The sequence below is a fragment of the Vicia villosa genome, linkage group LG5, assembly GCF_029867415.1.
Source record: "Vicia villosa cultivar HV-30 ecotype Madison, WI linkage group LG5, Vvil1.0, whole genome shotgun sequence".
NCBI classification, from domain to species: domain Eukaryota; kingdom Viridiplantae; phylum Streptophyta; class Magnoliopsida; order Fabales; family Fabaceae; genus Vicia; species Vicia villosa.
In genome coordinates this window covers 46820708-46843058 of record NC_081184.1, presented here as the reverse complement: position 1 = coordinate 46843058, position 22351 = coordinate 46820708, and the positions used below count along the sequence as shown (strand labels likewise).

General features: G+C 36.8%; 1 protein-coding gene across 1 annotated transcript; it reads left to right on the top strand.

Annotated features, from left to right (window-relative positions):
* Positions 1–13730: 13730 nt before the first annotated feature.
* Positions 13731–22077, top strand: LOC131604602 (uncharacterized). The gene is made up of 3 exons (XM_058877032.1): positions 13731–14547; positions 21813–21865; positions 21973–22077. The coding sequence occupies exons 1-3, from the start codon at positions 13731–13733 to the stop codon at positions 22075–22077; spliced, it is 975 nt and encodes a 324-aa protein (XP_058733015.1).
* Positions 22078–22351: the final 274 nt, after the last annotated feature.

The window sequence follows — 22351 nt, the reverse complement described above, 5'->3', positions numbered from 1 at the left end:
CACGAGTTTTCACCTTTCAGAAAGGACTGTGATGGATGAGGATCCTTTATGTCTTCGATGGAGGTGGCAGCCACCTTTTGGTGCTTTCGTAGATGGTCAAAACAACTTGTCCCTCGGAGGATTTTTCTTTTGCTTTTTGCTTTCCCTGACTTTTGCCTGGACAAAAAGTTTCTTTTGATTTCGGTTTTTGTTGTCCAGCGGGATATGCCCTAATTTTTGCCTAAGTCAATTGCTTTAAAGCTTTTCCTTTTTTTTGACTTAGCGGGCTATTGTTTCTTTCCTTTTTTATTACGACTCATAACTTTCTTTTCATTCTTTTTTGGTATCGTTCGGGAACAAGTTGTATGACTTTGGTGATTGACTTGATGAAAAGGTTGTGACTGCATTCTTCTTAGTGAATGGGAGACATCCATTGTGGATTGTACCCTTCTTTTTTTGTTGTGAGATCTGAGATATGATTGATCCTCTGATGGAATACTTGAAAGTTGAGCACTCGGTCGCACTAACTGAAGACTACCCTGCCCCTGGTTAAGATTGAGGGTTTTGTATTTTTTGAAAAGAAACTACTACTCCTTAGGCTCAAAGGGGTTGACGAGGGTTTCACTCCCTTATAACTCCGGTGTCTAGGAATTGAAACAATGCCTGTACATCGTCAGCAGGATCTTTGTTCCAAAAGTATACAATTAGTAGTTCATGTGTTTTTGATTTTTCATCATTCTCCTTTTTTAGTTGCTTAAGACAAATGAGTTGAAGTATCAATGAACATAATGACAAAGATGAAATGATTTGAGAAAAACATGTATATTACATTATTTTTATTTATTCAAACAGAATGAGTTTCTTACATTGAGAAGTACTTGATAATAACAAAAGTAATACAGTTGAAGATACTTGAGAAATCTATACAATGGCAAGTTTGGCCTTATTTTGATGCAAATGAAATGTTCTTTGACAAACATAAAGTCTTTAGGCTCCTTTGGTGGAAGGTGCCCCATGGTTTTGTTTGATAATAGCTTGATATTGTCTGTAATTCCCCATAATCCTTTGTCTGTTGTCTTTTGTCAGATATCGGTATAGAGGAATCGTCTTGACTGATCTGATGGAGAGGAAGAGTGTAAGAGTCTCGGTAACCATGTATGCATATGCATGAATGCAAAATGTTAATGATGATGCAAATGCGACATAAATCAGGATCAAGGATCGAGGCTTCTTAGATAACAACTTCTCATGGTCAATAAGATATGGCCGAATCCTCCAGATTCAGAGGTTCGACGTTGCTTTGATAAATAGCTTGTGCATAAGTCAAGGACGGTCGAATTCTCTAGATTCAGAGGTTCGACGTTGATTTTGATATATAACTGATGTAGAGCTTCTGTATAAGTCAAATGAGGTCGGATCATCCAGATTCAGAGGTTCGACGTTGATTCTAGATAACTGATGTAGAACTTCTGCATAAGTCAAATGTCCCAGGATCAAAGGTTCGACGCCTTTTTAAATACCAGGAGAACCAATAGTCACCAACAGAACATGTACTTGTATCTGTAAAGGATATGATTCCCTCCCCACTCACGGGTGTAGTCTAGGTCAGGGTAGGTCAATATGGCAACCAGCGTTATCAGTTCTCCTGAGATACCACCATTGTTGCATCTACATGCCAACGATGATACCCCATTTGAACCTCGACTGGGCGTGGGTCTCATGATCGCACTATACAAGACCTGACATCTCATCGGCGTCATGACTATCCACTTTATCCTAGGTATCCTATGTGTCAACTCTGGCCTGGGTATTGGGCCTTTTACCTCATAGAAACAACCCATCCAACCTGCAAACAGAGAAAATATGTGGCCCCCATGGGGACCCATAATATAGTCCAGAATGCGAGAAAATAAACATGATATGCGAGCAATAAATAGTCATGATATGCAAGGCATAAAGAAATAAAGCAATAAAGCAGTAAAGCAATAAAGAAATAAATCCATAAATGAACACCCAAAGAAAAGAAAGCAAAAACAAGCTAGGATTGACTAAGCTAGTTCCCCAGCAGAGTCGCCAGCTGTCGCATGCTCGCGAAATGATGAACAGAGTCGCCACCAATATATTTATCCCAAAGAGGGAAAGGAATATCAGAGAACCTGGAATAAAGAAAGGATAAGAAAAGGTCTTGCGACCAAAGATCGGGTAAGAAGTCGGTTACGTGAGGGGAAGGTATCAGCACCTCTCACGTCTGTGGTACTCCACAGGATCCACTTATGTTTGTTCTATTCTAAGGGTGTATAAATCTAAAGCTTAATTATTAAGGGAATGCATGCAAATGAAAGGAAAGAAACACGGGGAAAATAAGGTTTATAAATAATTGTGCTCGCTTAGGCCCGCGACCTAATGCCTACGTATCCTTTTCAGGAATCAGAGCGCCGTAGTTTGGCTCTTTAGTTTTTGTTTGTTTTTATGTTTTTTAGTGGACGGAGTTACATTCGCACTCCGCTGCTCGACCTCTGGAGTCTTAAGCTGGGAATAGAGCAGAAGTAACGTGTCTGATTAGGAGAAAGAATGCCCTGAAGGCAAGAGTAAGAATGCCTCGGAGGCAAGAGAGAGAAGAGATAAGATTGATTTGTATTTTTTAGGTGTAATTCCATGATGGACGAAAACCCACTACAAGGTTTCGCATCACTTCCTTACTTTGTTTAGGTCTGAGCCTCTATTAGATATTTTGAAATGTTTTTGGTTGAGTGTCTTTTAAGGGAAATTAATTTGTGACTTGAATCATGCCATAAAAAAGAGTTTTTTTTGAATATTTAGAGAATGCACATTGAGGCCTACGCCACAATCGTTTCTCTAAATGAAATACAGTTTTTGAATAATTAGAGAATGCACATCAAGGCCTACGCCACAATCGTTTCTCTAAATAACGGTTAAGAAATACACCGAGGCCTACGCCTCAATCATTTCTCTTCCGCTAAGTGGGAAAGAACATACATCGGGGCCTACGCCCCAATCAATTCTTTCACACTAAAAAAAAAGGCATTAGCATGATTCACGTCGTCCTTCATTAATGTTTTAAAGTTGAAAAGAAAAAGGAAAAGCAAACTAGCCTAAGATGAAGTGACTAGCCTAAGTGTTATGGATTATGGGTCCTAAATCTATGGGAATATACAAGTAGAATTACAAGATTAATCACAAGTAAGCATGATACAAAATTAGTACAAAATGATTTAAAGATGACTTGAAAAATAGTACAAAACATGGAAGCAAATGATGCAAAATATAGTACCAAAAGTGAATTAAAGGACTATTATTTTTATGTTGATTTTTATGAAGGAAATTGAATTCGAATTAATCAAAAAAGAATTAAAATAGAAAGCCTAAAATAATATTTTTTATGACTATTTTCTATGTCAAAAATTGTGTTAAAAGTCTAAAAAGAAGATTACTGACTTTCATTGTGTTTTTATTACTTAACAAAAAGTCTAAAATTAACTAGTAAAATAAAGAGATGCAGGGGGTGCAAACTAAATACATGGGTGCAAATAGTAAAGGTGCTGGGCCCAGGGTGTTGGCCCAGCAGGCTATTTTTTGTACAGTTTGCCAAAACGAAGATGGTGTATGGGCTTTCAGGGAGTGTGAATTGCAATTCGTATGGCCCAATGTAATTTAGATTTATGATCCATATAGTTTCTATTCAGATTTAATCTTTAATATATTAAAACAGGATACATGTTTAGGCGCCAACTTTAGACCAAAATCCCGCCTAAACACGTGCATCGCACGGGGTAAAGTACTAGTTTAACTAATGGCAATTAAGTCAATTAATGGGGAATTAAACCTTATGTTATATTAATATGATAACCAAACCTTATAGTAATGTTAATTAATATTTAGATCAAATTAACTTAATACATATTGAACTCAATTAACATAAATTAAATTCAATTAACATTTATAAAATTACATGAAAATTAAAAAGGGGATTAAGGTTAGAGTTGCGACCTTCAGAGTTCTCCTTTCTTCTTCACGGTGAAACAACGACGGTGGTGCAAATGGAGAGCTCCTCTCCGGCGAGCAATCTCCGTCGTGAATCAGAGAGGAACATTCCGTTTTCTCCCTCCGGCGAGCGATCTCCGTCAACCTCTTATCCTTCTTCTTTCGGTTCCGATTTCATATTCCCAATCTCTCTACCGGTGATTCTCCGAATACGATCTCAGGTACATGCACGACGAACCTTCTTCTCACTTCTTCGTCCCTTTCTTGAGCCTCTGATGCGTGAACCTTAACGCGGTTTGTTATTGTTGTGGTGTGAGGTCGTTGATTGCAAATTGGAGGTTCTTGTTAGACGAAGATTGAAGATGTCGTCGAAGCGCGTTGATAAGGTTGATTGAAGTTGTAGCGTGGTGAGGATAACGGAGAGTCTCTTGCAGGCGATTGGAGTGCTTGAGTGATGAAGATGATGAGAAGAATGTGGCGAAGGTGATGATGCAGAGTGATTGTTGAAGATGGGGATGAAGCGAAGGGTTCAGTGATGATGAAAATGAATCGAGGAAGAGAAGAAGATTGATGAATGCTTGATGAAGATTGAAGAGAGGGTGATGATGAATGAACTTGAAGTGTGAAGCAGAGAAGAAAATGGTGAATGATGGCTGAAGAGTCGAGAGAGAATGGGAGAGATGAAGGGAAGTTCTGAATCTGAAGTGAAGAGAGCTTGAAGAATGAATCCCGGTTCTGACTTTATAGCTCTGAAGGTTAGTTTCCATCTCTGGTTTTTCTGTTGAATCTCTGTTAGTTTTCTGTTAGGAGGTTAAGAGGGTTAGAAGGTAGTTAGTTAATTGTTATTCTGGTAGTTATTTATGGTTCAGTTTGACAATTATAGATGGTTATGTGTTGGGGGATAACTGAATCGGTTATGCTATTAGGAATGTGTAACTGAATTCCTTAGCTTGAATGAATTGTTTGGTGGTTAGGTTTGTTGGTTGTAGAGCTACTGTATGGGTTAGTTAGGGGCTGGTTAGGGAATTTGTTAAGAAAAACTAGTTAAAAAAACTATTGGGACTGTTATAAAAATATGAAACAGTTGTAGTGAAGTTCTGTTTGGATGGGATTGAATGTATAACTAGAGTTGCCCTTGAATGATTCATGACTTTCTTGTTGACTTTTTTTCTTCAAACCTTGCCTTGAATTTAAATGCGAATGTAAGGACCTTTTCTGCCAGCACTGTAACTGGATGATAATGATGTAGATGTGTTTATATGGTGTTGAATGCAGGGATGTAATTTGTTGTATGTGAGTTTGACTGAATGTGTAAGATGTTTTCTATGCTTTTATTTTGAATGTATGTAATGTTTGGACTCTGTGGTGTCAGGTTCGGGACTGTATGAACATGAACAAAAGATCCAACGCTTTGAAGATGACAGAGCTCGACCATTTTACGAAGCTTAAAGACATGAAGATATGGACATGGAGCATGAATTATGATGGGGTTAAGATTCAGAATGTGTTTTTTTTTTTGTTTAGGAAGATTCTTGTAATGTCCAATGATTCTTATAATAAGCCTTTGTTATGTGAACTCTTTTGTAAATTTGGGATACCTATGAAATCAATGAGCAAAGTCACGTGTTCATCATAACTCTCTCCTTGAATGCATGTCTATATGAAGATAACCCCCAAAATATAATATAGAAAAAGTCTTGGCCAAATGCTTCCAATCTTGATAGGATTCATAAAATACCAAGTAAACTCCAACTCTCACAAAGTCCAAAACATATATAACTTGTGAACCAAGTAACCCAATATGCTATACTTTTATTTATTATAAATAAGATGAAACCTTAATCCAAGCTCCTTGAATTAAAATAGCCTTGTATGATGATGACATAAAAATTTACAGTACTCATGGATCCGAACCTTAATCCCACAGTCCCATATTCAAAGAAGAACCAAATGAATCAAGCTTGAGTGAAGCAGAATCCTTAATTTCCAAGACCCTTGATCTCATGTCAAGTTTATTGTTGGATGAGTGCATGATATGTTGAATGACCTAATTGTTATATGCAGATGAATGTGATGCTTAAGCCAATACGAAATAAAATTAGATGGGCAAATTTTGGGGTGCAACACATGGTTATCCATGGGCTCTTAGATTGCTTAGCTCACTTATTTTGAATCAGTTTTCTCTTGCCTTGAAATGCTTGTATGTGGTTTCAAATACTTTTGTAAATTGACTTTGTAATGATCCTTGTGCGGATGTATACAAAGTGTTTTATCTTTCGAAAGATGTTTTGAAAAAAGAACGTTAACTTCGTAATGATCCTTGTTTGGATATATACCAAGTATTGTCTTTTTTGAAAGTTTTATTTTGAAAAACAATAGTATGTGAGACATTTGTTTGTTTGATTTGAGCAAGCAATTAGGAAGTCTACCCTAAGTTATAAGGTCTTTTCCTATTTCCTTTAGAAAATTCTCCTTTCATCGGATGTAAACGAAAGTTCGATTTTACATTTGAAACAGTAGAATTTGATTTTGATTTTGGAAAGAGTAAAAGAGGGATTACCCTAAGAGGTGCAAGTGTGATTGTGTTTTGTTTTCAGATATTTTATCTTTGAAATTAGTGACCTAACGCTTCAGTTTTTATTCTTGACATACACGCAGTTTTATATGTACTGGAATTAAAATGCGGAATGTAAAATGCGGAAAGTAAATCTACGCTATTACATCAATTGTGCGAGAAATGTAAACTACGCTATTTACATGAATTTGACAACCTATACACTTGATCTAGGAATTTAAATTGCAAGAAAATAAAAGAAATATTTTTGGATTTTTTGATGATTGATTTTAATTTGATTTAATGCATGATTAATTTAATTAAAATGAGAAAAAGATAGAAATAAAATTTAAACCTAAAAATTAAGTTTAAAATATGTTCAAAATGCTTGTTAATTAATTTTAAAACAAAACTAATTTTTTTGGTTTTTTTGAAGTTGTTTTTGAAATTATTAAGTTAATTAATATATAATTATGCAAATAATTATACAAATAATTAAAACTTAAAGAGAAAATTATACTAAATATGTGCAAAATTAGTCTATAATATATAAACTAAATTTAATATAAAGAACAATTTTTTTTTGATTTTTTGATTGGTTGAAATAATTAAAAAGCAAATATATAAATATATACTAATTAATTAAGCAAAATATTTTAATTATTAAGAAAAATAAAATATTTTTATGTCAAAAATTAATAGATTATTTTAGAAACCTAAAAATATTTTTATTATATTTTTTTTGATTTTTTAAACTATTTTAAATTAATTTTGTAAAGAAAATAAAATAAAATAAAAAATATATAAAACAATGATCATGTGTGGCAAACCCCTAGGGTCTATGGTGAACCTGCAGGTCAAAAAGCGTTAGATTAGAGAGTCATAATGATCTGATGGACACGGATGCGTGGCGCATGGCAATAGTCTAGTCAGCGAAGCATCAGATCCAAGAAATAAACAAAACGCGCGTTTTTTCAAACGGGCCAATCAGATGGTGCCACACCTTCGTCTTCAACCTCCAGTCAATACTTTTAATAGCGTTTTTTTGCCAAAAAGCGCTGTAATAGAAGAAACTCATCCCTGCAAAATAGCGAATAGGGGTAAACATGCATAGAAATTTTTCGCGACATGTCCATTTGATTTGTCATGATCCACTGAATTCAACCATGCCCTTAATTTTGTCTAATTTCGCCTCTAGCAAAAAACCCTAAAATAGAGTTCAAGAATCCTAAAATGGTATCTTCATGGATACATGACCAAACTTCAATTAACCATCCAGAAACGATCAGAACAATGAACTAAATTCAAATATATGATTACATCGTGCTAGATATGAGTGTATGATGAGGTTTTGTTAAGTTTTTGTTTACACAAACCGTGAGCTATGGTGCTCGATTCTTTAGGTTTCAAAGCTTGAAAATGATTGGAACAGGTTCAATGATGCTCAGAGATGATGTTTGAGTGTTTAGTTTGGATTAAAAATGACTTAAACTGAAAATTCGAATTTCAAGTTTCTTTGAAAATTTCAAATGAGTTACGAGTGAGTTACAAGCATAGGTTTGGTTCTTATCTTGTGTCCTTCTATTGATGAAGTGTTATACTTCATTTATAGGCAAAGAAAGTGCTTAAAAACTAAGCTAGGAAGCATTGATGATTTTGTTGAATTTTTTAATATTATAATATATGTAGCTTTGAATTCAAGCAACCATGGCTTGATTTTTCTTCAATCTTCTGCTGTACCAGCCTCTTGTAGCAGAGTTGAATGTTTCTTGTTGACCTTAGCTTAATATCCAAGCTACATAATATCATCCTTCCATTTCTTTTTTCAATTTAATCTTAAATGTAATAAAATTAAACCAAAAAAAGAAATAAAATGTTATGGGCCTTTGGTTGATCATGGGAGGCCCTTAGGATTTTTGGAAGCATGTTTGAATCATGGAAATTTGGTCTCTTTTGGAAAAGAAACATTTTTTATCAATGTTGATTTCATGCATTTTCCCAAAAAATGGCCAACTTCAACGAGGCATAAATCCCTCAATTTTTATCATATGAAGGAGTTCTTGTACTTTTTAGAAACCTCAAGAGGTCCTATACAAGCCACTTTGGAAACTTTTTTTCATTTGGAGAAGTTATCTTGATGTTATGGCCTTTGACAAAAAACCACTTTTTGTTGACTTTGAAAATGACCTGTAATGTCTTGGTTCATATTTTCCAAATGGTGAATCTAATGACCATGGAACCAATTGCATTTGAAAGATAATTGAATTTCCTTCAAAATGAGCTTTGGTTTGAATTTTTTAGATGAAGGATGAGAGAGTTATGACCAGTCAAAGTTCAGTTGACTTTTTAGGAGAAAACCCTAATTTTGAAACTTAGGGTTTTGTTGATTTTTGATCTTTCCTTGATGAATTATGATCAAACAATGATCAAATGATGAATCTTTTGACAAAATATGGATGTTGACAAAAAAATTCATTTTTGATTGTCTGTTGACTTTTTGGTCAAACGGGTCGTCTGTTGACTGTTTGAGCTGCTGACTGTGCGTCTGAGCGAATTGAAGTTTGAAAATTTGTATGCTGGTTCTTTGAGATATATGGAGGTCCATGAAATCTATTTGAGGTCTCAAAAACTTGTTCTCCTGAAAAAAAAACAAGAAACCCTAGTTAGGGACTGTTTGTGTAGGAGATAGTTAAGCGTACCTGATTTTTGTGCAGTGCTGAGTCTCTGCTAATCATGTGATATTCAGAAGACTTCTAGAAAAAAAATCTTGGAATTTTGAAATGCAAAAGATTGATTTGATTGATGGTACAAAACACGGAGAATTGCACTGTCAGCGGGTTTGACTGTCAACTGACTGTTCAGGCATTAATGTAGCAGTTAAAGTGAAAATTCAACAGTTAAAGTTAATTTTTCTTTTTTTGTTTTTTTGTTTTGTTAATGGTGAAAATTCATTTACATGAGTTGTTAGAAAATTACAGACATAATAAATATATAATGTATACTGTATGCGAACAAAATTACCGATAATAACCCTGAAAAACATTTAATGCACAGAAAAATAAATATTTAACTGGCAGAAAACACACAAAAAATTATCTTAATAATTAAACAACAGTACGACAAATAGTACGACTTTTAATACTGACAATACAAACATTACATAATATAATGAACAGTACGACGAGTAAACGGTACGTTAAAAAAATAAAAGATACGACAAACTTTAAGAATGACGATTAATAACCCATGCTACAAATAATAACATATAGATGATTGGGAGTGTAAACAACCCAGGTCCACATTTTTCAGGACTATGCAGACAGAAAAAGGACATGATTACCACCACGACGGTGATGACCATAAGAAAACACGTTTCCATCTCGTTCGCCATTTTTGCTGGGGAAGAAGAGAGAATGAATATGAAGTAGAAATTTGAGAGATGAGTTAGAATTTGATGTGAGATTTTATGGAAAAATGAGAGGTATTTATAGAATGAAAAGAAGGATAGAGACGTTGGGGAATGAAGTGATTCCGTACAAAAAAGGAAAATTTGAGTGGTAGTAGGATTTGAAAGAAAGTGTATGGTAGGGTTTGAAAAAAAAGAGATGTATAGAATAAAGTTAGGATTTGATTTTGAAAGAAAGAGATTTGAAAAGAAAGGAAAAGATTTTGAAAATAATAGAATATAGTACAAAAATTAGTTGGAAACAAAAAATTAATAATAATTTACTTGTTGCAAGTACAGTCTGAATCCCCGGACTCTGCCCCTGCAAAAGATTTAATTATGTACCAATTGCGTCAGTACTATTTATCTGCAAATAAATCTCAAATAAACAGCGTGTGTGAAGTAATAAACAGTACTTGGCGTTTGTGTAAGAATAAATTCAACAGCGAGCCAAAGTACCGTATAAGAAAAATTCTAAAAACCGAGTATTCATAAATCAGGATATTTATGGAATAAAAATCCAAGATTATATGAAACTCTTGATTTTTAGATTGAAGTCTTCTTGAAAAAAGATGCGGGCAAATTTTGGGGTATAACAACATCCAATAACAGGCTTTGGACGGTAATGAAAGATTATGACATCCGATAACAGGTTTTGGATGCCAAGTGTGTTGAACTTAAATCTCAAGGTAAGATATTGATAACAACGGGATATCGAAAGAAGGTAAATGAGTATGAATTTTGTTTAGATGCATGATATATGAATGACCAATGCAATGCAATTAGTTACGACAACTGAGGCAGACTCTTTTTGTGAGGTTAGATTGGAACTCTGATTCCTCAACACAAGAACACAACTAGCGTGGTTTTGTCATACTGATGATCCTTTTGAGAAGGACTGATGAAATGCTTGGGGATCACTGAAGTAAATTGCCCCTGATTGACTGAGTGTAATCTGATCGTTGCTTCAAGTCTTGAATGTTGGTAACACTTGCCCCAGTATAAGTCTTGAACAACAGGATCTTGAAGTAACGTGCCCCTGATAGGATCACTAATCAAGTTTCTCGACTGTTTGAACTTCCTTGAAAGATGAGTACTTACTTGCAAGTAAAATGTTCATTCAAAAATGGTAATTTTAATGCAACGCTCAAAGCATATTTTGAAATCAAAGTCTTTTATTGAAAAGATGTTATTGATGTATAGCAAATGAATCAAAGGTCCAAACACAGTTGTCTAGACATTCAAAGTGATGGATAAAGCAAAGGTATGGTAAAACAAACAGTTTGCAAAAATCTTTAGGAGTCAGGTTAACGCAACCTTGTTGTAGTATGCTTTCAAAATAAACCTTGCTTCAATTTGGTCTTTTGAAGGTTGTAATGTGGTTTGGTTCACGGTTTTAGAAACAAAGGATATAAGCTCAAAGTATATTTGTACCCACCCATTCTTCGTGATGACCTTCAGTCCTACATTCAGTTAAACCAACTTATACATTCAGGTTCCAAAAGGCTTTGGAATTGCACCTATGATGATAATGATGGTTTAAAGACCAAGGGAATTTTTGAGATGGCAGTCACTTCTTCCATTTGATAGTCACAACATTTTATGGTTGTTCAAGTAATTTATTGACATCTCTTTTTGCTTTATATCCCTAACTTTTGCATGAACCTTTTCTTTTTAAGATTACAGTCAGCGGGATACCCCAATTTTGCCTAAGTCTCCTTCATAGGTTTTGACTTAGCGGGCTTTTTTTTGAAATATATTTTTTGGAAAGATAGTGACTGCCTTGATAATGATTAATGATAACCATCTTGGTCACTTTTGACTGAAATCCTCATTGAAAGATGTACTTAATGAATCTCTTGAAATTGAATACACAACGAAATTAACTGAGAACTACCCTGCCCCAGGTTAAATTGCGGGTTTTTTGTTTAAAAAGAAAATCCAACTTCGAAGGCTTAGAGGGGTTGACAAGGGATTAACATCAACACTTTTATTATTTCTCCTGTGTTTGGGGATTGAACAATGCTTGTACATCATCAGCAAAGTTTTATTTGAAAGCATACAATTTAACAATTTGGGTATTTAGTTGTCATCATCCTCCCTCCAATCTTTGCAAAAAAGTTTGATAAAGAAAGTGAACAAGAGATATATTTTCGTTTTTTGAAAGATAAACACAGTGGATGTAAATGAATTGATTCAAATATGTAATAGTCATTTCATTAAAGCTAACATTAAAGAAAAAACAAAGTTCAATGCAGTACACAATACATAATAAGGAAATTGCAAACAGAAGGAAACAAGGCCTAGTGACTAATCAGTGACGAGGAAGAGCTATCCTGTCTGAAACACTTGTAACTTCTCATTCTTGACCCAGTTGATTGATCTTTTTCTCGTTTAAGCTCTTCCATAGTTTACTGAAACATGATTCCAGTACCAAGTGTTGAGGAACCAGATTGACAAGGGACAAACAAGTGTGAAGACGAAGACAAACGATATGAATTGACAACTTGAATGTATGAATATGGATGCATGAAATTTTTGTTATTTTTATGCAAAGATGTATGCCATGTCATGTATGGTTTACATGCAATGGATTTCAAATCATATGGGACAGAAAGATTCTGATTTCTCGGCATAAAATGGCACACAACATGATATTTCTAAGGTTTTTTCCGACAAGGTTCTAGACACGGTTCTCAGAGTTACAAGCTACTTTTGAAAACTTGATCATCTAGAAAATAACTTCCCATCCAACCACGTTTTCAAATGAAGCCTATTCAGAGTGTGGTTTTCGCACTTACCCACAGTAATAGTTACGTTACGCAAGTTGGGCGCGAAACCACCATTTCCTAAAAAGTCATGGTTTAAAGGTTTTTCTAAAGGTCTCTAGAGTTACCGACCCAAATTGAAAACATCATCGCTCAAGTAAATAACTTACTTAACCAAAGACATTTTCTCAAAGGACCTACTCTAGGCAGGGTATTAGTATCTCCCACTTGACACTACGTCAAGCAAGTTTAATACTAAACCACCATCTTATCTTATGTGTTTCTTGAGCTCGGGTGTAGAGCTTTGTCCACAAAGTGCCAATAATCAAAAGATTCCAACCATACGATAAGAAAAGAAATAAATAAAGGAAATAAATAAGCAAATTGTTCTGGACTGGGCCGAGCAGGCCCAACCTTGGTTACCAGCCGAGCAGGCCCAATCCTCTTGGCCCAATCACTGGGCAACTGATTACTGCTGTCCCCTCGCGAGGACCCCAACCGAGCAGGCCCAATACTTTTGGGCCCACTAACTGGATAACCGCCGAGAGTTATCCACGCATGAAGACTACGCGTCACGTCCCAGCGAAGGATTCGGTCAACCGTCTCCGAACCCTACGCTATGTGCATCCAGAACGTGGGTCTCCTGCTGACTCAGCCCTAGCATGGGACGTTCTGGCAGTTCCCTAGCACGTGGGCCTCCAATTGGATTTGGCCCAATTAGGGAACCTTGGCCCAGCGCTGGGGGCTATAAATACCCTCTTTCACTAGAGGGTCAGGTATTCTATTCTCACTCTAAACCTCATTCTCTGATAGCTACTGACTTAAGCATCGGAGAACCTTGCAGGTACCCCCCCATCTTGCTCTTCAAGCCAGATACTGCGCCTTGACGATTCTTCTGATCAGGTACGATCAGTGGCGCCGTCTGTGGGAACTTACTCCCCCTTCTTCAACAAAAATCAAAGCACAACCTTTCACCATCGTCATGGCCAACAACAACATACCTAGCCCTGATCCCTTCGTCCTGGAAAAACTGATTGAGGATTCCAGCCGCGAGATGGCAAATCGCCGTCGGCAGGAACGGACCCTTGCCGGACAGAGAAGGCCGAGGCATGAAACCTCACAACCCCAGAGGCAACAGATCCAGGACATTCAACAGATGCATGTTCTTCAACAAGTCCAGAATGTCGAACAGACCCATCCTGAAGGACAAGCCCAGAACGGGGAAAACGGGCAGACCCAACCCCGAACTGAAGAAGAGCAACTCCAAATTGTGAATGAAACTGACACCAGAGACGGGCAACCGGCTTTCTCGTTCACCCACACCTCCGATAGGCGAAGAAGCCGTAGCACTGAGGAGGAGGAACAGATCAACATCCCCGAGGGCGCTGATCCAACCGCCATCCTCCTACTCAAAGAGCTACAGAAGACCAACCGCCTCATCCGCCTGCAGGGCGACCGCATCCACGACCTGGAAAGGAGGCGACGATATCGCTCACCCCAGCGGAGACGCCATCGTTCGCGTTCCTATTCCTCCTCGCGGTCACCTCCGAGGAGAAACCAGAAACACAGTCCATCCAGGTCTCGTTCCCCCTCAAGAAGAAACCGACGCCAGCGGTCTTATTCCCGCTCTCCACCTCGAAAGACTCGGAAGAATCAGAAACCTGAAACCGCTGAAAACAGGAGTCTCTCGCCCGAGCCGGAAAACCGAGGCCCCTCCAAAGCCGTGCAGAAACTCCGCGAGCGTTCTCCAAAAGACAATCGCAAATCCTTGGGCAAAACACGCAATAAGTCCCAGCGAGGCAAACATTCAAACTCCCCTGGGCCCGGTGACGAGGAAGATTTCCGCAGCCCCTTGTCCGAGCAAATCCGGCGCGAACGTCTCCCTCGGGGGATGGAAAAGTGTCATACCCCAATTTTTGACCTAAGATACCACCTCATATCATTTGCATATGCATCATTTGCATCTCTAACAAATTGCATAGCTTGTGTTTGCTACTTGTGCTCAGCAGGATTTAATCAGGAAATCACTCATCAGTACAAGTAACAATCAATTAGGGTTTTGTTCTCCCTTCATCTCAAATGAATCATCTTCATCAATAATCAACATTTGGTCCTCAGAGATTCATTTCAACAATCTCAACAGCTTTGAATCGACTGAATTAGGGTTTTGACTGAAGACAGCACACTCCTGACTTTTGCTCAGGATTTGACCTAATGGCTTGGGACATGATATCAAGACCTCAAGTGCATCATTTTGACCTAATCCATTGGCTCATAACATCTCCTACACAAAGATTGATCAGACAAATCCTCAGATCAGGGTTTTGAACTATCAGGGACTGAAATCAAGGATCACATTTGGGAAACCCTAAAAATCCCCAGGGAGTCAATCAAAGGTTTCAATCATCATCAAATAACCCCTATGACAATATACAATGGAAATTACATCTCAATTCAAGATCCACAGTCATCAATTTCATCAGGTCGACAATTAGGGTTTTTGACCTAATTCACTGAACCACTGACTTTTTAATCAGGACATGGTGCCACAACTCAAACCATGGCTCAATATCCTCTAATGCTTCAATATGATTCATTCATACCATTCATTTGATGAGGGTAGCCTGTTTCATTTGAAATCTCCAGAAACGCGATTCGTCTGAAAAAGTCAACTGTACAAGAACACCTTTGACTTTTGGGAATTTTGGTCAACCATGACTTTTGAAGTTTTAAATCATCAATATATGATATGAGAAGTCATTTGATCAAGAAAAATCAAGAAAATCAATCAAGAATCAAAAAGTCAAAAGTTTGACTTTCATACTTAGAAAATTTTTTTAAGTGTTTTTCATGGTTTTTTCCAAACTTTGAAAGGGAATTTCTCAAAATTTCACCTACAAACTGAAAAAAACTTCCAACATGAAAGTTGTAGATTTTGATCCAATAAACAACTTTGACACATATAAATTTTTTCCATAAGATCAACCATTTAAGAGATATGGAGCTTCAAAGTTGGCATCTTATGAAAATTTCACTTAAAACTTCATTTTCTTCAAAGTTCATGGATCTTTTTCACCCATTTCCTTAAAGGTCTTGAAGAAACTTTCAACTAGGCTTTTGAAGTGTGTAACATGAACTTTCCAAAATGTCCAAGAGCATGAAAAAATATGAAGCATAGCTATGGTTTTGAATTATGCATTTAGTGATCATTTTCACTTGAAATTTCAAGCCATTTTCACTAAGTTATGAACCATTTTGCCAAATAATGCAAGTAATGATGCATCAAGACAATAATTGAAGATATTTTCTGATTAGAAGATCAGAATGGAAGAGGATAAGAAGCTTGAAGTTTAACCATGGTTTAGTCACTTTTAACCATTATGCATTAAATGTAAAGATTCCATTTTATCTCCAAATGCCAAATCACCATTCTTTGATCAACTTGCAAAGCTTGGAGTTCAGAATCCTTGGCCTATAAATAGAGGTCCAAACCTCATTCAAAATCACACCAAAACCTCACAATTATAGGTTTTCTCTCTTCTTTCTTGAATTACAAGTCATGTGTTTCAAAGTGAGGTAGAAAACTCAACCTCCAAACCTTGCAAGTTCTGAACAAAGTGATGCTTCCCACAACTTCTAAATGTCATATATGATGTGTCTGAATCATCCATACACCCCAAAAACACCAAGAACTCAGAATCACTACCTCACTTCTCAAATATGCATAACTTAAGCCTTATCATGCCAATTTTCATTCAAGCTCAATTCTGTCCAATCTAACCATCCAAACACCATCCATGTACCATATATGAACTATTCCAATCATCATCCCTGACCTGTAACTCCAAAATCACCAAGCTTGATCCTCACTTGAGCCCTACTGCAGATCGAGCATCACCAACTGGTCCAGAGGTTTTCAGTTCATTCCAATCATCCAAACATGTTCCATAAGGTCCACTGAAGCTGTCCAGATCAAGAAACAACATCTGGAACCTCTCATTTGCAGAATTCGATTCCCAGTTTGGCCGTTTTTGAAGGTAAGCCTCATGAACTCCAAACTCATACATACATGCATCATAAATGAAAAATTGAATTGCTATCTTGTTTCGGCACTATCACTGATCAATAGCCCTCAATCAATTTCACAATTCATCAATCCTACACGATTCCATGTTCAAATTCAGAATTAGGGTTCTTGGTGTTCATCACAAAATTGATCACCTTAGAGCAAATATAAATGAATTATGAGGGCACCATCATGTTTCTCGTCCAAAACCGAGCAAGATAGACTATCTACTTGATCAAAACAATCCAGTTTTAGAGATTTTCAAAATCAAAATTGGGGTGTGTTCTTGGCGCCATTTTTGTGTTCAGAAATTCAAATGTCATTTTTTCAATATAATTAAATGAGCGCGTTATACTTACAAGCTGCGCGCGCAGCTCAGTTGGTCCAGGTTTTGGTATGTGAGAGAGAGGGCGTGGGTTCAAGCCCTAGTGAACACAAAACCATTTTTTTTGCAACCTATTTTCTTTCATTTCTTCACAATTTCATTAATCATTTTAACCAATCAAAATTAATTATTTTTACTTCATTTTTTACACACTTATTATTTTATATATGTATTTTATGAATATCAAAAAAAATCACAAAAATATATTTGTTTAATACATTTTTAATTAAGTTTAAAATAACATATTTTAAGTGTTTTTTAATACTTTTAAATATTGTTTCTCACTTGATTTCTCAAACTTAATCACTTGTAAATATTTTTTGAGCAAACCCTAATCATCTAAGTGTCATTTGAAGACAATCTTTTTGTTTATCTTGATTAAATTAACTTCTTTCAAAATTCAAATCGTTTTAAAACGAGCGATCGCGGTTCTTTTCAAAAACAATGAACCATTTCTTTTTGAAACTTTTGATTAAATCTTTTAATTGATCAATTGATTTTCAAAACGATGTGGGCCTCTCGAATATTAGAGAGTATAAGTCCCTTTCCTCTTTCTTTTCACAGTTTTTCTTTGTACAGAAAACTTTTTCAAAAAAACAATACTTTTCAAACTGTTTTCAAAACTATAAAACTTCTTCAAAATAAACCTTTTAAAAACAATTTTCAAATCATTTCCAAAACAACAAAACTCCAAACTTCAAAGCTTTTCAATATACCATGGGCCTCCACGTAGGTATAAGTCTCGAGCCCTTTCGTACATACCCACTCAAGTACATGAAATTAGGTATTTCATTGTACGCCTTTTGTACATATCTCGATCAGTTTGATTTTTAACTTTGAATAACAAACCAAAAACGAAGGTTTCTTTAAATCTTCCCAAAAATATACCATGGGCCTCCATGTAGGTATAAGTCCCGAGCCCCTTTGTAAATACCTGTTCACATAGCTGTTGAATAAATTTAAATGGACCTCTCCCCGAGTGTGAGTCCTGAGCCCTGTGTATACAAATGGATCATGCTTACAGGTATATTTCCTTCATAAACTCCATTATACACGCACACTTTGTCATATATGTATAACTGTTCATATTTGTTCACGTACTTGTTCATGTTTGTTCGTACTTGTTCATACTTGTGATTGTGTTATATGCTTGTTCAACTTAGTACAACACTAGGTTCCCCATAGCCTCCTATTGGGCTTCGTGCAAAGAATCTCCCTAGTTTAGGTTAGGACATAGAGTATGGTTTCCCGGTGAAATCGCTCTAAGAGCTCAGACCAACTATACCATGCCTCCCCTTGGGCTTTGTACAAACGAGTGACCCTCCCATAGCCTCCTCTTGGGCTTACAATGCAAGGACCCTGGATTGTCCCTCCCATAGCCTCCTCTTGGGCTTACAATGCAAGGACCCTCGGATAGCCTCCTCTTGGGCTTCGTACAAGGACCCACGGGCTTCTTATAAGCATCCCCAATACCCAAATCAAAATACCCTAGGAGATTAGACATTTTTCATCTCTATACTAGGAGTATCTCTTATATATCATCACAAACAATCAATCAATCAAACTTTTTTGCCACAAGGCTGGCTAATCAATCAAACTTCTTTTTGCCACAAGGCTGGCTAATCAATCAAACTGTTTTACCACCGTACTGGATGATTAATCAAAGTTTTTGTCACAAGGCTGACTTCATTGAAACTTTTGCCACAAGGCTGGCTGATTAATCAAAGTTTTTGTCACAAGGCTGACTTCATTGAAACTTTTGCCACAAGGATGGTTAAACAAAAACATCTTTATCATTCTAAGCACCCTAAGTTGCATGGCCCCGGGCTTATAATGAAAAGATTTTCAAACAAAAACAAACAGATGTATGTGATGATATAGATTAGATACATCTAGCATTTAGACGACATTTGTCTATTTTTCTTTGCTTCCACTAGCATAAGTGGGAACTACGATTGCTCTGACTTTCTCAACATCCCTTTGAGAATACGTAGGCACAAGGTCGATCCTTGGCGAGCAAAACAAAACACAAAAAAAAACCATTCAAACCTTAGCACCCGTAGACCCCGAGCTACAGATGCTCTGATTCCCTCTAGGGGATATGTATGCAGAGGATCGCGATGATCTTTGCGAGCATAATCAAACAAACACCTTAGGTCCCACCTATTTCACAAGAACCTCTCAATAACATGGAATGAAAAACAAAGCAAAGAAACCTATAGAGTACTATAGATACGTTGGGTGCTAATACCTTCCCTTCGTATAACCAACCCTCTTACCCAAGATCTCTCCCCCCACTTTTAGGTTATTGCAGCTTTTTCCCTTTTCCTCCTTTGGAAATAATAAAAAGTTTGGTCGGTACAAAAGAAAAATCATTTTTTATGAGCACTCGAGCCCAAAGAAGGCATCAGGTGTCTCATCCCACAAAAAGAGGAACAAAACGGTTTTTCGCCCGCGACAAAAAGCCACCAGCCTTGGACCACTATGACGGGACCACTGACCCCGATGATCACATAAGGAGCATCGAAGCTGTCATGGACTACCATGTGGTGCGAGGGTCCATCAAATGCCGCATCTTTCCGACCACACTAAGGAAAGGCGCGATGAACTGGTACAGGAATCTGCCCCCTAACTCCATCCGCTCTTGGACTGAACTGAAGGATCTTTTCCTAAGCCACTTCACCGCGTCTCGTCGGCAACCGAAATCCGAGGCAAACCTTGAGGCGGTAATCCAAGGTACCAACGAATCTTTGAGAGACTACCTCGATAGATTCAACAAAGAAGCTGTCCAAGTACAGACTGCAGATTACATGAAGAGATACCTCCTCGAACGAGGGCTCCTCCCCGGAAGCGACTTCAAAAAAGCCATCAAGATCGAGGAAGTCCACTCCATGAACGCCCTCCTCCGCAAAGCTCAAGCTTTCATCGCGTATGAGGAAGCAGAGGCTGCTACCATGAGAGCTTCGCGGGGCAGCGACGCCGCTCGCAACTCAAACTATGAGCCCTCAACCTCGAGGCGCGGGCACGAAAGAAGGAAAGACGACAGGTCTCTTGACACCAAGGAACGCCGAGGACCTTCTGGTCGTTTCAACGAATATACCCCGCTGAACGCCTCACGGGAAAGGATCCTGGCCGACTGCCAAAATACTGACTTCAAAAAGTCGAACATCAGACCCCCAAAGTCAAACCCCGCAAGGCCAGGAACCGACAAATCCAAGTACTGCAAATATCACAGAAGTCATGGACACCTGACCGAGGATCGCATCCACCTCAAGGATGCTATTGAAACACTGTCATACCCCAAAATTTGCCCTCATATATTTACAAACGCCATTTTATTTCGAATAAATAAATTGGTACAATTGGTAAGAGGTTGAGCGTGAGAGCTACAATAGCACGAGGCCCCGTGTTCGAATCCCACTTACTAACTTTTTTTTTTTCCCTCTTATTTGCTTTTTAAATTTAGTTTTAGTTTTATTTTTAATTTATATTCAAAAATCACAAAAAAAAATGACTTTTTATCATTTTAATTTTTAGTTTTCGTATTCATAAAAAAAATATATATATCAAAAATCATTAAAAAAAAAAAGAAGAAGAAGGGGATTTGAAAAGATTTGCTTTCATCATTTTAAAATATTGTTTCTTTAGGTTGGTTCTTATTTAAGAATGAATCAATATAATTGATCCAAATATATTAAGAATTGGAGTCAAATTAAATTTGATTTTAATTTTTAATTATGTGATTTAATTATTTGATTATTCCCTTTTTATTTTAACCTAAAAGATATATATAAGGAACACAAGAGGCCCATAAGCTAATTCCTATTTTTAATTTTTTATGATTATATTTTTATTATTTTTTGATTTGTTTAAAGTCAAATTAAATAAAAGGAAATCATGATTTAATAAAAAAAGAATTGCATGACCAATGTTTCCAAATATGTTGATTCACCCCAATCAATCACAAAAGGCTGAAAACGTGAAAGAATATGTATAAAAAAACCAAAAATGGCAAGATTACATATAATTTCCAAATCAAACCACAATCTTGCAGATTATAGAGATATGATTCAGTTTGGTAAACCTAATTGATCCAATATATATACAGAAGGACCCCTAAAAGCAAAAGGGGTCTTTTGGCTGCATCCTCACGACCACTAACAAATTCAGAAAAACTCAAAAATTGCAAGAAAAAGTCAAATCGGTTTTCTAAGTTGCAGAGGGATTCAAGAGGTTTTGGAGATCAAATCATATTCCTGGAGTCTCTCTGAATCGACCTGGGCCGTGATTGAAGCATAGAGCATCACGCATACCAACATATAAACTCGGTTTGCACTCTATTTTTAAAAGTCTTGATTTCATTTATTTACGATTCATAAACGCAATTTGATGGTATATTCATGCTTGTCTTGCCTTATGGAACGTTTATGTATAATCTAATTGGTGTTTGAGTGCAAGAGCCATGAAACACCATGGCTAGGGTTCTTGGATGGTGAATTGGGGCTATGCAATTAGAGGCCGAATTACCCAAAACCAGTGGCGTCAGCATGCCTAGGGATTAATATACGACTGATCTGGGCTTTTAATTTGAGTTTTCCGTGTTCCTATGGTAGTTTTGAGAATTTGCAGGTTATGGCTACAAAAGGAATTCGTAGCAAAAGTGCAGGCAATTCGCAGCAAATGAAACTGGGTTTTGAGGAAGAAGAAGACTGCCTCAGCGCGCCAGTTTGTGTTTAAATTTTCAGTTGATTTTCTTTTTAATATATTATTCAGATGTTGTTATGTTATCAGCGACCAAGGCATGACCGAATGGCAGATGGAAGCCATATAAGTTCTTCACGTGTGAGTGAGGGGGTTCGATCCCTCGCTCCAGCTTAAATTTATTTTATGAAATATTTGCTTGCTGATCCTGTGTGTAACATCCATGGAGCCTCACGATGCGCCCTCACGCATCAATCATTGGATCTTTAATACAGTCAGATCAAAGGGTCTTGGAGGGCCGGTCCACCATGTTCCTTCAGAAGCGGAGTACACCTGATTAGGAGCTAAGTTTTCCAATTTTCTCTTATTTTATTTATTTATTACATAAACCCTTTTATTTTATTTTTTTTCTCTCTTTATGTTATAAGTTCTTTTTCTTATTTATTTACTT